Source organism: Lytechinus pictus, chromosome 6 (assembly GCF_037042905.1).
Source record: "Lytechinus pictus isolate F3 Inbred chromosome 6, Lp3.0, whole genome shotgun sequence".
NCBI lineage: Eukaryota > Metazoa > Echinodermata > Echinoidea > Temnopleuroida > Toxopneustidae > Lytechinus > Lytechinus pictus.
The window spans coordinates 10,712,682-10,728,218 of NC_087250.1; the positions used below are offsets into that span (position 1 = coordinate 10,712,682).

A 15,537-nucleotide genomic window follows, 5' to 3' on the forward strand; every position below is an offset into this window, starting at 1 on the left:
ATACTTAGAACTATTTGCGTAGTTTTAGAGGGGGGGGGGGGTCTGATTTGACGTAAGAAATTTTCGAGGATCCAAAGTAAAAGACTTACTTTATTGTTATTACACTTTTATCAATGAGTTTTTTCGTACGTATGCTGTGGGTTAATCGAGGTAAACGTACGTAGTGTTGATTTGTAATGAGATATTTGTAATGAATAATGTTAGAGGATCCAAGATACAGTTATTTTAATGTCATCACATTAAATATCAATGGATTTCGTTCATACTTTTACCGTGCGTTAATCAAGCTAACGGTACTTTGTGTTTATATTTTGTAAATAAATCGTTTCCATTGTTATGTTAATTATACACAAATCAAGTTTAAAGACATTCCTGTATAAATAACGCAAAATACTTTGAAATATACTACGGTCTTTGATAGGAGATAAGGGAAAAGAAAAATAATAACAAGAATATGAAAATATTATGGAAACATTTATCGAAAAACGTACTAAGAAAGATATTTTGAACTATTGCTGTTATAGAAATTTGTATTGTCATTACATTAAATATCAATGGATTCTGTTTTCGTACTTATACTGTGTGTTAATTAGGGTGACTTTACGTTCAGTTAAACATATCTGATTATTGTGAAGAAATCTTTTCATTATTGAGTTGAATAGACAGAAATCAAGTTTAAAGACATGAATGTATAGAATAATCCAAAATACTTAGACATTTAAATACATTAAGGTGTATACTTACCGACTGTGAACGGCCATAAGGGAAAAGAAAATATTAAGTAGAATATAAAAATATTATGGAACCATTTAACGAAAACGAACTCAGAAAGTTATTTGGAACTATTAGTGTTATAGAATTGTGTATTGTCAATACAGTAAATATCAATGGATTTTTTTTTCGTACTTATACTGTGGATTAACTATTAGGGGACTGTACGTTGTGTTGAAGATATCTGATTTTGTGAACGAATATTTTTCAATGATTTATTGAATGAACAAAAATGAAGCTTCTAGACATTCCTCTAAAGAATAGTAAAAAAAAATCCATTAAAAGATAAATAAAACTAGGTGTATACTCGGGGCTGTCAAATAAGATTAGGGAAAAGAGAACACGAAAATGAAATTATTATGGAAAATTATCTAAAACGTACTTAAAAGCATACTTGGAACTATTTGTGTAGTTTTAGAGGGGGGGGGGGGGGTCTGATTTGACGTAAGAAATTTTTGAGAATCCAAAGAAAAAGACTTACTTTATTATTATTACACTTTTATCAATGAGTTTTTTGTACCTATGCTGTGGGTTAATCGAGGTAAAGGTACGTTGTGTTGATTTGTAATGAGATATTTGTAATGAATAATGTTAGAGGATCCAAGATACAGTTATTTTAATGTCATTACATTAAATATCAATGGATTTCGTTCGTACTTTTACCGTGCGTTAATCAAGCTAACAGTACTTTGTGTTTATATTTTGTATATAAATCGTTTCCATTGTTATGTTAATTAGACAGAAATCAAGTTTAAAGACATTCCTGTATAAATAATGCAAAATACTTCGAAATATAATATGGTCTTTGATAGGAGATAAGGGAAAAGAAAAATAGTAACAAGAATATGAAAATATTATGGAAACATTTATCAAAAAACGTACTAAGAAAGATATTTTGAACTATTGCTGTTATATAATTTTGTATTGTCATTACATTAAATATCAATGGATTCTGTTTTCGTACTTATACTCTGGGTCACGGTTAATTAGGGTGACTTTACGTTCAGTTAAACATATCTGATTTTTGTGAAGGAATCTTTTTCATTCTTAAGTTGAATAGACATAAATCAAGTTTAAAGACATTAATGTATAGAATAATCCAAAATACTGAGAAATATCATTATAATGAGGTGTATACTTACATGCTGTGAATGAAGACGAGGGAAAGAGAAAAAAATGGCAAGAATACAGTGTAAAAACATTATAGAACCTGTAATTGAAATCTTAATTGGCAGAGCATGTGGAACTATCCCTGTAATTAAATGGATGGGGTCTAAATTTGTAATGAGTAATGTTTAGGATCCAAGATACAGTTATATTATTGTCATTACATTAAATATCAATTGATTTCATTCGTACTTTTACCGTGCGTTAATCAAGCTAACAGTACTTTGTGTTTATATTTTGTTAATAAATCGTTTCCATTGTTATGTTAAATAGACAGAAATCAAGTTTAAAGACATTCCTGTATAAATAATGCAAAATACTTTGAAATATACTACGGTCTTTGATAGGAGATAAGGGGAAAGAAAAATAATAACAAGAATATGAAAATATTATGGAACCATTTATCGAAAAACGTACTAAGAAAGATATTTTGAACTATTGCTGTTATAGAATTTTGTATTGTCATTACATTAAATATCAATGGATTCTGTTTTCGTACTTATACTGTGGGTTAATTAGGGTGACTTTACGTTCAGTTAAACATATCTGATTTTTGTGAAGAAATCTTTTCATTATTAAGTTGAATAGACAGAAATCAAGTTTAAAGACATTAATGTATAGAATAATCCAAAATACTAAGAAATTTAAATACGTTAAGGTGTATACTCACAATCTGTGAACGGAGAACAGGGGAAGGAAAAAGAATAAGAAGAATATCAAAATATTATGGAACCATTTATCTAAAACGTACTAAGAAAGTTATTTGGAACTATTCGTGTTATAAAATTTTGTATTGTCATTACATAATAATATCAATGGTTTTTTTTTCGTACTTATACTGTGGATTAACTATTAGGGGACTGTACGTTGTGTTGAACATATCTGATTTTGTGAAAGAATATTTTTCAATGATATATTGAATGAACAAAAATGAAGCTTCTAGATATTCCTCTAAAGAATAGTAAAAAAATCAATTAAAATATAAATACAATTAGGTGTATACTCGGGGCTGTCAAATAAGATTAGGGAAAAGAGAACACGAAAATGAAATTATTATGGAAATTTTTTTAAAACGTACTTAAAAGCATACTTGGAACTAATTGTGTAGTTTTAGAGGGGGGGCGGGGGGTCTGATTTGACGTAAGAAATTTTTGAGGATCCAAAGAATGGGACCTACTTTATTGTTATTAAAATTTTATCAATGAGTTTTTTTCGTACGTATGCTGTTGGTTAATCGAGGTAAAGGTACGTTGTGTTGATTTGTAATGAGATATTTGTGATGAATAATGTTAGAGGATCCAAGATACAGTTATTTTAATGTCATTACATTAAATATCAATGGATTTCGTTCGTACCTTTACCATGCGTTAATCAAGCTAACAGTACTTTGTGTTTATATTTTGTAAATAAATCGTTTCCATTGTTATGTTAATTAGACAGAAATCAAGTTTATAGACATTCCTGTATAAATAACGCAAAATACTTTGAAATATACTACGGTCTTTGATAGGAGATAAGGGAAAAGAAAAATAATAACAAGAATATGAAAATATTATGGAAACATTTATCGAAAAACGTACTAAGAAAGATATTTTGAACTATTGCTGTTATAGAAATTTGTATTGTCATTACATTAAATATCAATGGATTCTGTTTTCGTACTTATACTGTGTGTTAATTAGGGTGACTTTACGTTCAGTTAAACATATCTGATTATTGTGAAGAAATCTTTTCATTATTGAGTTGAATAGACAGAAATCAAGTTTAAAGACATGAATGTATAGAATAATCCAAAATACTTAGACATTTAAATACATTAAGGTGTATACTTACCGACTGTGAACGGCCATAAGGGAAAAGAAAATATTAAGTAGAATATAAAAATATTATGGAACCATTTAACGAAAACGAACTTAGAAAGTTATTTGGAACTATTAGTGTTATAGAATTGTGTATTGTCAATACACTAAATATCAATGGATTTTTTTTTCGTACTTATACTGTGGATTAACTATTAGGGGACTGTACGTTGTGTTGAAGATATCTGATTTTGTGAACGAATATTTTTCAATGATTTATTGAATGAACAAAAATGAAGCTTCTAGACATTCCTCTAAAGAATAGTAAAAAAAAATCCATTAAAAGATAAATAAAACTAGGTGTATACTCGGGGCTGTCAAATAAGATTAGGGAAAAGAGAACACGAAAATGAAATTATTATGGAAAATTATCTAAAACGTACTTAAAAGCATACTTGGAACTATTTGTGTAGTTTTAGAGGGGGGGGGGGGTCTGATTTGACGTAAGAAATTTTTGAGAATCCAAAGAAAAAGACTTACTTTATTATTATTACACTTTTATCAATGAGTTTTTTGTACCTATGCTGTGGGTTAATCGAGGTAAAGGTACGTTGTGTTGATTTGTAATGAGATATTTGTATGAATAATGTTAGAGGATCCAAGATACAGTTATTTTAATGTCATTACATTAAATATCAATGGATTTCGTTCGTACTTTTGCCGTGCGTTAATCAACCTAACAGTACTTTGTGTTTATATTTTGTATATAAATCGTTTCCATTGTTATTTTAATTAGACAGAAATCAAGTTTAAAGACATTCCTGTATAAATAATGCAAAATACTTTGAAATATACTACGGTCTTTGATAGAAGATAAGGGAAAAGAAAAATAATAACAAGAATATGAAAATATTATGGAAACATTTATCGAAAAACGTACTAAGAAAGATATTTTGAACTATTGCTGTTATAGAATGTTGTATTGTCATTACATTAAATATGAATGGATTCTGTTTTCGTACTTATACTGTGTGTTAATTAGGGTGACTTTACGTTCAGTTAAACATATCTGATTTTTGTGAAGGAATCTTTTTCATTCTGAAGTTGAATAGACATAAATCTAGTTTAAAGACATTAATGTATAGAATAATCCAAAATACTTAGAAATATCATTATAATGAGGTGTATACTTACATGCTGTGAATGAAGACGAGGGAAAGAGAAAAAATGGCAAGAATACAGTGTAAAAACATTATAGAACCTGTAATTGAAATCTTAATTGACAGAGCATGTGGAACTATTCCTGTAATTAAATGGATGGGGTCTAAATTTGTAATGAGTAATGTTAGAGGATCCAAGATACAGTTATTTTATTGTCATTACATTAAATATCAATAAATTTCATTCGTACTTTTACCGTGCGTTAATCAAGCTAACAGTATTTTGTGTTTATATTTTGTTAATAAATCGTTTCCATTGTTATGTTAAATAGACAGAAATCAAGTTTAAAGACATTCCTGTATAAATAATGCAAAATACTTTGAAATATACTACGGTCTTTGATAGGAGATAAGGGGAAAGAAAAATAATAACAAGAATATGAACATATTATGGAACCATTTATCGAAAAACGTACTAAGAAAGATATTTTGAACTATTGCTGTTATAGAAATTTGTATTGTCATTACATTAAATATCAATGGATTCTGTTTTCGTACTTATACTCTGGGTTAATTAGGGTGACTTTACGTTCAGTTAAACATATCTAATTTTTGTGAAGGAATCTTTTTCATTCTTAAGTTGAATAGACATAAATCAAGTTTAAAGACATTAATGTATAGAATAATCCAAAATACTTAGAAATATCATTATAACGAGGTGTATACTTACATGCTGTGAATGAAGACGAGGGAAAGAGAAAAAATGGCAAGAATACAGTGTAAAAACATTATAGAACCTGTAATTGAAATCTTAATTGACAGAGCATGTGGAACTATTCCTGTAATTAAATGGATGGGGTCTAAATTTGTAATGAGTAATGTTAGAGGATCCAAGATCCAGTTATTTTATTGTCATTACATTAAATATCAATGGATTTCATTCGTACTTTTACCGTGCGTTAATCAAGCTAACAGTATTTTGTGTTCATATTTTGTTAATAAATCGTTTCCATTGTTATGTTAATTAGACAGAAATATAGTTTAAAGACATTCCTGTATATATAATGCAAAATACTTTGAAATATACTACGGTCTGTGATAGGAGATACGGGAAAAGAAAAATAATTACAAGAATATGAAAATATTATGGAACCATTTATCGAAAAACGTAATAAGAAAGATATTTTGAAATATTGCTGTTATAGAATTTTTTAATGTCATTACATTCAATATCAATGGATTCTGTTTTCGTACTTATACTGTGGGTTAATTAGGGTGACTTTACGTTCAGTTAAACATATCTGATTTTTGTGAAGAAATCGTTTCATTATTAAGTTGAATAGACAGAAATCAAGTTTAAAGACATTAATGTATAGAATAATCCAAAATACTTAGAAATTTAAATACGTTAAGGTGTATACTTACACTCTGTGAACGGAGAACAGGGGAAGGAAAAAGAATAAGAATAATATCAAAATATTATGGAACCATTTATCTAAAACGTACTAATAAAGTTATTTGGAATTATTCGTGTTATAAAATTTTGTATTGTCATTACACTAAATATCAATGGATTTTTTTTTCGTACTTATACTGTGGTTTAACTATTAGGGGACTGTGCGTTGTGTTGAACATATCTGATTTTGTGAAAGAATACTTTTCAATGATATATTGAATGAACAAAAATGAAACTTCTAGACATTACTCTAAAGAATAGTAAAAAAAATCCATTAAAAGATAAATACAATTAGGTGTATACTCGGGGCTGTCAAATAAGATTAGGGAAAAGAGAACACGAAAATTGAAATTATTATGGAAAATTTTCTAAAACGTACTTAAAAGCATACTTGGAACTATTTGTGTAGTTTTAGAGGGGGGGGGGGGGTCTGATTTGACGTAAGAATTTTTTGAGGATCCAAAGAAAACGACTTACTTTATTGTTATTACACTAGTATCAATGAAGTTTTTTCGTACGTATGCTGTGGGTTAATCGAGGTAAAGGTACGTTGTATTGATTTGTAATGAGATATTTGTAATGAATAATGTTAGAGGATCCAAGATACAGTTATTTTAATGTCATTACATTAAATATCATTGGATTTCATTCGTACTTTTACCGTGCATTAATCAAGCAAACCGTACGTTGTGTTTATATTTTGTAAATAAATATTTTTCTTTGTTATGTTGAATAGACAGAAATCAAGTTTAAAGACAATCCTGTACAGCATAATGCAAAATACTTTGAAATATACTTACGCTCTGTGAAAGCAGATAAGGGAAAAGAGAAAGAATAACAAGAATATAAAAATATTATGGAACCATTTATCGAAAACGTACTAAGAAAGTTATTTGGAACTATTGGTGTTATAGAATTTTGTATTGTCATTACACTAAATGTCAATGGATTTTGTTTTCGTACTTTACTGTGGGTTTATTAGGGTGACTATATGTTGTCTTAAACATATCTGATTTTGTGAAGGAATCATTTTCATTGTTATGTTGAATAGACAGAAATCAAGTTTAGAGACATTCCTGTATAGAATAATCCAAAATACTTAGAATTTTAGATACGTTAAAGTGTATACTTACGGACTGTGAACGGAGATAAGGGAAAAGAAAAAGAATAAGAAGAATATGAAAAATATTATGGAGCCATTTTACCAAAACGAACTTAGAATGGTATTTGGAACTATTCGTGTACTAGAATTTTTGTATTGTCATTTAACTTTTAATATCAATGGATTTTTTTTCGTACTTATACAGTGGACTAATCAAGGGGACTGTACGTTGTGTTAAACATATCTGATTTTATGAAAGAATATTTTTCAATGATATATTGAATGAACAAAAATAAATTCAATAGACATTCCTCTAAAGAATAGTAAAAAAATATATATATATTCAAATATAAATACAGATAGGTGTATCTCCGAGGCTGTCAAATAAATTTGGGAAAAGAGAAAGAATAACATGAAAATGAAAATATTATGGAAAATTTTCTAAAACGTACTTAGAAACATACTTGGAACTATTTGTGTCATTTTTGAGAGGGGGGGGGGGGGGGTCTGGTTTGACGTAAGAAATTTTAGAGGATCCAAAGAAAAAGACTTACTTTATTGTTATTACACTATTATCAATGGGTTTTTCGTACGTATGCTGTGGGTTAATCGAGGTAACTGGACGTTGTGTTGATTTGTAATGAGTAATGTTAGAGGATCCAACATACAGTTATTTTATTGTCATTACATTAAAGGGGAATCCAACCCATATAAAAACTTGTTTTTATAAGGAAAAGAAAAATCAGACAAGTTGATAGGTGAAAGTTTGAACAATATTGGACAAAAAACAAGAAAGTTATGAAATTTTTAATGTTGTAAATATTGGTAATCACTATACCCATGGAGACTTCAAATTGGCTGCATATGGGATGTCATAGTGATGTAAGGCAAGGACTACTCTTCCATGCACTCCAATATATATTATGGCTAAAATGTCATTTTTCCCAAAAGTTTTATTTCAAATTATATTTTTCTTTCATGAGGACATAAAACAATATACTACCTGGGTTATATTTAGATTACTGCCCCAGGGGAATGGGTACTTAGGTGAAAACCACAAATCCCTGATAATAAAGTACATGGCCTATTGGAAAGTTGTCCTTGCCCCTTGTCATAATTTACTTACTCAGTTGCCAATTTGAAATCTACATAGTATTAGTGATCTCAATTTTAAAGCAGCTATAACTTTCTTATTGCTTGTCCGATTTCTTTCAAACTTTCACCATTTTGTTTAATTTATTTTTCTCCTTCCCAACACAACATTTTATGGCCAAGGCTGGATTCCCCTTTAAATATCAATGGATTTCATTCGTACTTTTACCGTGCATTAATCAAGCAAACCGTACGTTGTGTTTATATTTTGTAAATAAATATTTTTCTTTGTTATGTTGAATAGACAGAAATCAAGTTAAAAGACATTCCTGTACAACATAATGCAAAATACTTTGAAATATACTTACGCTCTGTGAAAGCAGATAAGGGAAAAGAGAAAGAATAACAAGAATATAAAAATATTATGGAACCATTTATCGAAAACGTACTAAGAAAGTTATTTGGAACTATTGGTGTTATAGAATTTTGTATTGTCATTACACTAAATATCAATGGATTTTGTTTTCGTAATTTACTGTGGGTTTATTAGGGTGACTATATGTTGTCTTAAACATATCTGATTTTGTGAAGGAATCATTTTCATTGTTATGTTGAATAGACAGAAATCAAGTTTAGAGACATTCCTTTATAGAATAATCCAAAATACTTAGAATTTTAGATACGTTAAAGTGTATACTTACGGACTGTGAACGGAGATAAGGGAAAAGAAAAAGAATAAGAAGAATATGAAAAATATTATGGAGCCATTTTACCAAAACGAACTTAGAATGGTATTTGGAACTATTCGTGTACTAGAATTTTTGTATTGTCATTTAACTTTTAATATCAAGGGATTTTTTTCGTACTTATACAGTGGACTAATCAAGGGGACTGTACGTTGTGTTAAACATATCTGATTTTATGAAAGAATATTTTTCAATGATATATTGAATGAACAAAAATAAATTCAATAGACATTCCTCTAAAGAATAGTAAAAAAATATATATATATTCAAATATAAATACAGATAGGTGTATCTCCGAGGCTGTCAAATAAATTTGGGAAAAGAGAAAGAATAACATGAAAATGAAAATATTATGGAAAATTTTCTAAAACGTACTTAGAAACATACTTGGAACTATTTGTGTCATTTTTGAGAGGGGGGGGGGGTCTGGTTTGACGTAAGAAATTTTAGAGGATCCAAAGAAAAAGACTTACTTTATTGTTATTACACTATTATCAATGGGTTTTTCGTACGTATGCTGTGGGTTAATCGAGGTAACTGGACGTTGTGTTGATTTGTAATGAGTAATGTTAGAGGATCCAACATACAGTTATTTTATTGTCATTACATTAAAGGGGAATCCAACCCATATAAAAACTTGTTTTTATAAGGAAAAGAAAAATCAGACAAGTTGATAGGTGAAAGTTTGAACAATATTGGACAAAAAACAAGAAAGTTATGAAATTTTTAATGTTGTAAATATTGGTAATCACTATACCCATGGAGACTTCAAATTGGCTGCATATGGGATGTCATAGTGATGTAAGGCAAGGACTACTCTTCCATGCACTCCAATATATATTATGGCTAAAATGTCATTTTTCCCAAAAGTTTTATTTCAAATTATATTTTTCTTTCATGAGGACATAAAACAATATACTACCTGGGTTATATTTAGATTACTGCCCCAGGGGAATGGGTACTTAGGTGAAAACCACAAATCCCTGATAATAAAGTACATGGCCTATTGGAAAGTTGTCCTTGCCCCTTGTCATAATTTACTTACTCGGTTGCCAATTTGAAATCTACATAGTATTAGTGATCTCAATTTTAAAGCAGCTATAACTTTCTTATTGCTTGTCCGATTTCTTTCAAACTTTCACCATTCTGTTTAATTTATTTTTCTCCTTCCCAACACAACATTTTATGGCCAAGGCTGGATTCCCCTTTAAATATCAATGGATTTTATTCGTACTTTTACCGTGCGTTAATCAAGCTAATCATACGTTGTTTTTATATTTTGGAAATAAATCGTTTCCATTGTTATGTTGAATAGACAGAAATCAAGTTAAAAGACATTCCTGTATAACATAATGCAAAATACTTTGAAATATACTTACGCTCTGTGAAAGCAGATAAGGGAAAAGAGAAAGAATAACAAGAATATAAAAATATTATGGAACCATTTATCGAAAACGTACTAAGAAAGTTATTTGGAACTATTGGTGTTATAGAATTTTGTATTGTCATTACACTAAATGTCAATGGATTTTGTTTTCGTACTTTACTGTGGGTTTATTAGGGTGACTATATGTTGTCTTAAACATATCTGATTTTGTGAAGGAATCATTTTCATTGTTATGTTGAATAGACAGAAATCAAGTTTAGAGACATTCCTTTATAGAATAATCCAAAATACTTAGAATTTTAGATACGTTAAAGTGTATACTTACGGACTGTGAACGGAGATAAGGGAAAAGAAAAAGAATAAGAAGAATATGAAAAATATTATGGAGCCATTTTACCAAAACGAACTTAGAATGGTATTTGGAACTATTCGTGTACTATAATTTTTGTATTGTCATTTAACTTTTAATATCAATGGATTTTTTTTCGTACTTATACAGTGGACTAATCAAGGGGACTGTACGTTGTGTTAAACATATCTGATTTTATGAAAGAATATTTTTCAATGATATATTGAATGAACAAAAATAAAACTGATAGACATTCCTCTAAAGAATAGTAAACAAATATATTAAAATATATATACAGATAGGTGTATCTCCGAGGCTGTCAAATAAATTTGGGAAAAGAGAAAGAATAACATGAAAATGAAAATATTATGGAAAATTTTCTAAAACGTACTTAGAAACATACTTGGAACTATTTGTGTCATTTTTGAGAGGGGGGGGGGGGTCTGGTTTGACGTAAGAAATTTTAGAGGATCCAAAGAAAAAGACTTACTTTATTGTTATTACACTATTATCAATGGGTTTTTCGTACGTATGCTGTGGGTTAATCGAGGTAACTGGACGTTGTGTTGATTTGTAATGAGTAATGTTAGAGGATCCAACATACAGTTATTTTATTGTCATTACATTAAATATCAATGGATTTCATTCGTACTTTTACCGTGCGCTAATCAAGCTAACCATACGTTGTGTTTATATTTTGTAAATAAATCGTTTCCATTGTTATGTTGAATAGACAGAAATCAAGTTTAAAGACAATCCTGTACAGCATAATGCAAAATACTTTGAAATATACTTACTCTCTGTCAAAGGAGATAAGGGAAAAGAAAAAGAATAACAAGAATATAAAAATATTATGGAACCATTTATCGAAAACGTACTAAGAAAGTTATTTGGAACTATTGGTGTTATAGAATTTCGCATTGTCAATTACACTAAATGTCAATGGATTTTGTTTTCGTACTTTACTGTGGGTTAATCAGGGTGACTGTACGTTGTGTTAAACATATCTGATTTTATGAAATAATATTTTTCAATGATATATTGAATGAACAAAAATAAAACTGATAGACATTCCTCTAAAGAATAGTAAACAAATATATTAATATATATATACAGATAGGTGTATCTCCGAGGCTGTCAAATAAATTTGGGAAAAGAGAAAGAATAACATGAAAATGAAAATATTATGGAAAATTTTCTAAAACGTACTTAGAAACATACTTGGAACTATTTGTGTCATTTTTGAGAGGGGGGGGGGGGTCTGGTTTGACGTAAGAAATTTTAGAGGATCCAAAGAAAAAGACTTACTTTATTGTTATTACACTATTATCAATGGGTTTTTCGTACGTATGCTGTGGGTTAATCGAGGTAACTGGACGTTGTGTTGATTTGTAATGAGTAATGTTAGAGGATCCAACATACAGTTATTTTATTGTCATTACATTAAATATCAATGGATTTCATTCGTACTTTTACCGTGCGCTAATCAAGCTAACCATACGTTGTGTTTATATTTTGTAAATAAATCGTTTCCATTGTTATGTTGAATAGACAGAAATCAAGTTTAAAGACAATCCTGTACAGCATAATGCAAAATACTTTGAAATATACTTACTCTCTGTCAAAGGAGATAAGGGAAAAGAAAAAGAATAACAAGAATATAAAAATATTATGGAACCATTTATCGAAAACGTACTAAGAAAGTTATTTGGAACTATTGGTGTTATAGAATTTCGCATTGTCAATTACACTAAATGTCAATGGATTTTGTTTTCGTACTTTACTGTGGGTTAATCAGGGTGACTGTACGTTGTGTTAAACATATCTGATTTTATGAAAGAATATTTTTCAATGATATATTGAATGAACAAAAATAAAACTGATAGACATTCCTCTAAAGAATAGTAAACAAATATATTAAAATATATATACAGATAGGTGTATCTCCGAGGCTGTCAAATAAATTTGGGAAAAGAGAAAGAATAACATGAAAATGAAAATATTATGGAAAATTTTCTAAAACGTACTTAGAAACATACTTGGAACTATTTGTGTCATTTTTGAGAGGGGGGGGGGGGTCTGGTTTGACGTAAGAAATTTTAGAGGATCCAAAGAAAAAGACTTACTTTATTGTTATTACACTATTATCAATGGGTTTTTCGTACGTATGCTGTGGGTTAATCGAGGTAACTGGACGTTGTGTTGATTTGTAATGAGTAATGTTAGAGGATCCAACATACAGTTATTTTATTGTCATTACATTAAATATCAATGGATTTCATTCGTACTTTTACCGTGCGCTAATCAAGCTAACCATACGTTGTGTTTATATTTTGTAAATAAATCGTTTCCATTGTTATGTTGAATAGACAGAAATCAAGTTTAAAGACAATCCTGTACAGCATAATGCAAAATACTTTGAAATATACTTACTCTCTGTCAAAGGAGATAAGGGAAAAGAAAAAGAATAACAAGAATATAAAAATATTATGGAACCATTTATCGAAAACGTACTAAGAAAGTTATTTGGAACTATTGGTGTTATAGAATTTCGCATTGTCAATTACACTAAATGTCAATGGATTTTGTTTTCGTACTTTACTGTGGGTTAATCAGGGTGACTGTACGTTGTGTTAAACATATCCGATTTTGTGAAGAATCTTGATCATTATTATGTTGAATAGACAGAAATCAAGTAGCCCGTCGTAGCTAAGTGAACGACTCGCTGGGCTTCTGTGGAAGCCCGTCGCACGCAAAGGGTTAAAGACATTCCTATATAGCATAATGCAAAATACTTGAAATATACTTACCGCCTGTGAAAGGAGATAAGGGAAAAGAAAAAGAATAACAAGAATATAAAAATATTATGGAACCATTTATCGAAAACGTACTAAGAAAGTTATTTGGAACTATTGGTGTTATAGAAGTTTGTATTGTCATTACACTAAATATCAATGGATTTTGTTTTCGTACTTTTAATATATTGTTGGTTAATCAGGGTGACTGTATGATGTGTTGAACATATCTGATTTTATGAAAAAATATATTTCAATAATATATTGAATGAACATAAATCAAGCTTATAGACATTCCTCTAAAGAATAGTAAAAAAATCCATTAAAATATAAATACAATGAGGTGTATACTTGGGGCTGTCAAATAAGATGAGCGAAAAGAGAACGAATAACAAGAAAACGAAAATATTTTGGAAAATTTTCGAAAACGTTCTTAAAAACATATTTCGAAATATTTGTGTAATTTTAGAGGGGATGGGGCTGATTTGACATAAGAAATTTTAGAGGATCCAAAGAAAAAGACTTACTTTAGTGTTATTACACTATTATCAATGAACTTTTTTCCGGATACGTATGCTGTGGGTTAATCGAGGTTACTGTACGTTGTGTTGATTTGTAATGAGTAATGTTAGAGGATCCAAGATACAGTAATATTATTGTCATTACATTAAATATTAATGGATTTCATTACTTTTAACGTGCATTAATCAAGCAAACCGTACGTTGTGTTTAGATTTTGTAAATAAATCTTTTTCTTTGTTATGTTGAATAGACATAAATCAAGTTTAAAGACAATCCTGTACAGCATAATGCAAAATACTTTGACATATACCTACCGCCTGTGAAAGCAGATAAGGGAAAAGAGAAAGAATAACAAGAATATAAAAATATTATGGAACCATTTATCGAAAACGTACTAAGAAAGCTATTTGGAACTATTCGTGTTATAGAACTTTTTATTGTCATTACGCTAAATATCAATGGATTTTGTTTCCGTAATTATATTGCGGGTTAATCAGGGTGACTGTACGTTGTGTTAAACATATCTGATTTTGTGAAGGTATCTTTTTCATTGTTATGTTGAATAGACAGAAATCAAGTTTAGGAACATTCCTGTATAGAATAATCCAAAATACTTGGAAATTTTATTACTTTAAAGTGTATACTTACTGACTGTGAACGGATATAAGGGAAAAGGAAAAGAATAAGAAGAATGTAAGAAATATTATGGAACCATTTTACCAAAATGACCTTAGAAAGGTATTTGGAAATATGTGAGTGCTAGCATTTTTGTAGTGTCATTTTACTTTTAATATCAATGGATTTTTTTCCGTACTTATACTGTGGATTAATTAAGGGGACTCAACGTTGTGTTGAACATATCTGATTTCATAAAGGAATATTTTTTTTCAATGATGTATTGAATTGACAGAAATCAAGGTTATAGACATTCCTCTAAAGAATAGTAAAGAAATCCATTTAAATGTAAATACATTAAGGTGTATACTCGGGGCTGTCAAATAAGGTGAGGGAAAAGAGAAAGAATAACAAGAAAATGAAATTATTATGGACAATTTTGGAATTCGTACTTAAAAACATACTTGGTAATATTCGTGTAGTTTTAGAAGGGTTGGGGTCTGATGTTAAATAAGTAATTTAGATGATCCAACAATATAATTTCTTTATTGTTATTACCCTATTATAATTTTTTTG

General features: G+C 29.2%; 1 protein-coding gene across 1 annotated transcript in view; it reads right to left on the minus strand.

Moving 5' to 3' along the window:
- LOC129270626 (uncharacterized) overlaps positions 1–14,528 on the minus strand; it is a 28,250-nt gene extending 13,722 nt beyond the window's left edge. Inside the window, exons 1-11 of the mRNA XM_064100746.1 lie at positions 14,516–14,528; positions 13,840–13,842; positions 13,463–13,465; positions 12,645–12,647; positions 11,827–11,829; positions 11,006–11,008; positions 10,673–10,675; positions 9,249–9,251; positions 8,916–8,918; positions 7,487–7,489; positions 7,154–7,156 (exon numbers count right to left, since the gene is read on the minus strand). Of these exons, the coding sequence (XP_063956816.1) occupies positions 7,154–7,156; positions 7,487–7,489; positions 8,916–8,918; positions 9,249–9,251; positions 10,673–10,675; positions 11,006–11,008; positions 11,827–11,829; positions 12,645–12,647; positions 13,463–13,465; positions 13,840–13,842; positions 14,516–14,528 (43 nt within the window). The remainder of the gene's footprint in view (positions 1–7,153; positions 7,157–7,486; positions 7,490–8,915; positions 8,919–9,248; positions 9,252–10,672; positions 10,676–11,005; positions 11,009–11,826; positions 11,830–12,644; positions 12,648–13,462; positions 13,466–13,839; positions 13,843–14,515) is intronic.
- Between the last annotated feature and the right edge of the window lie 1,009 nt (positions 14,529–15,537).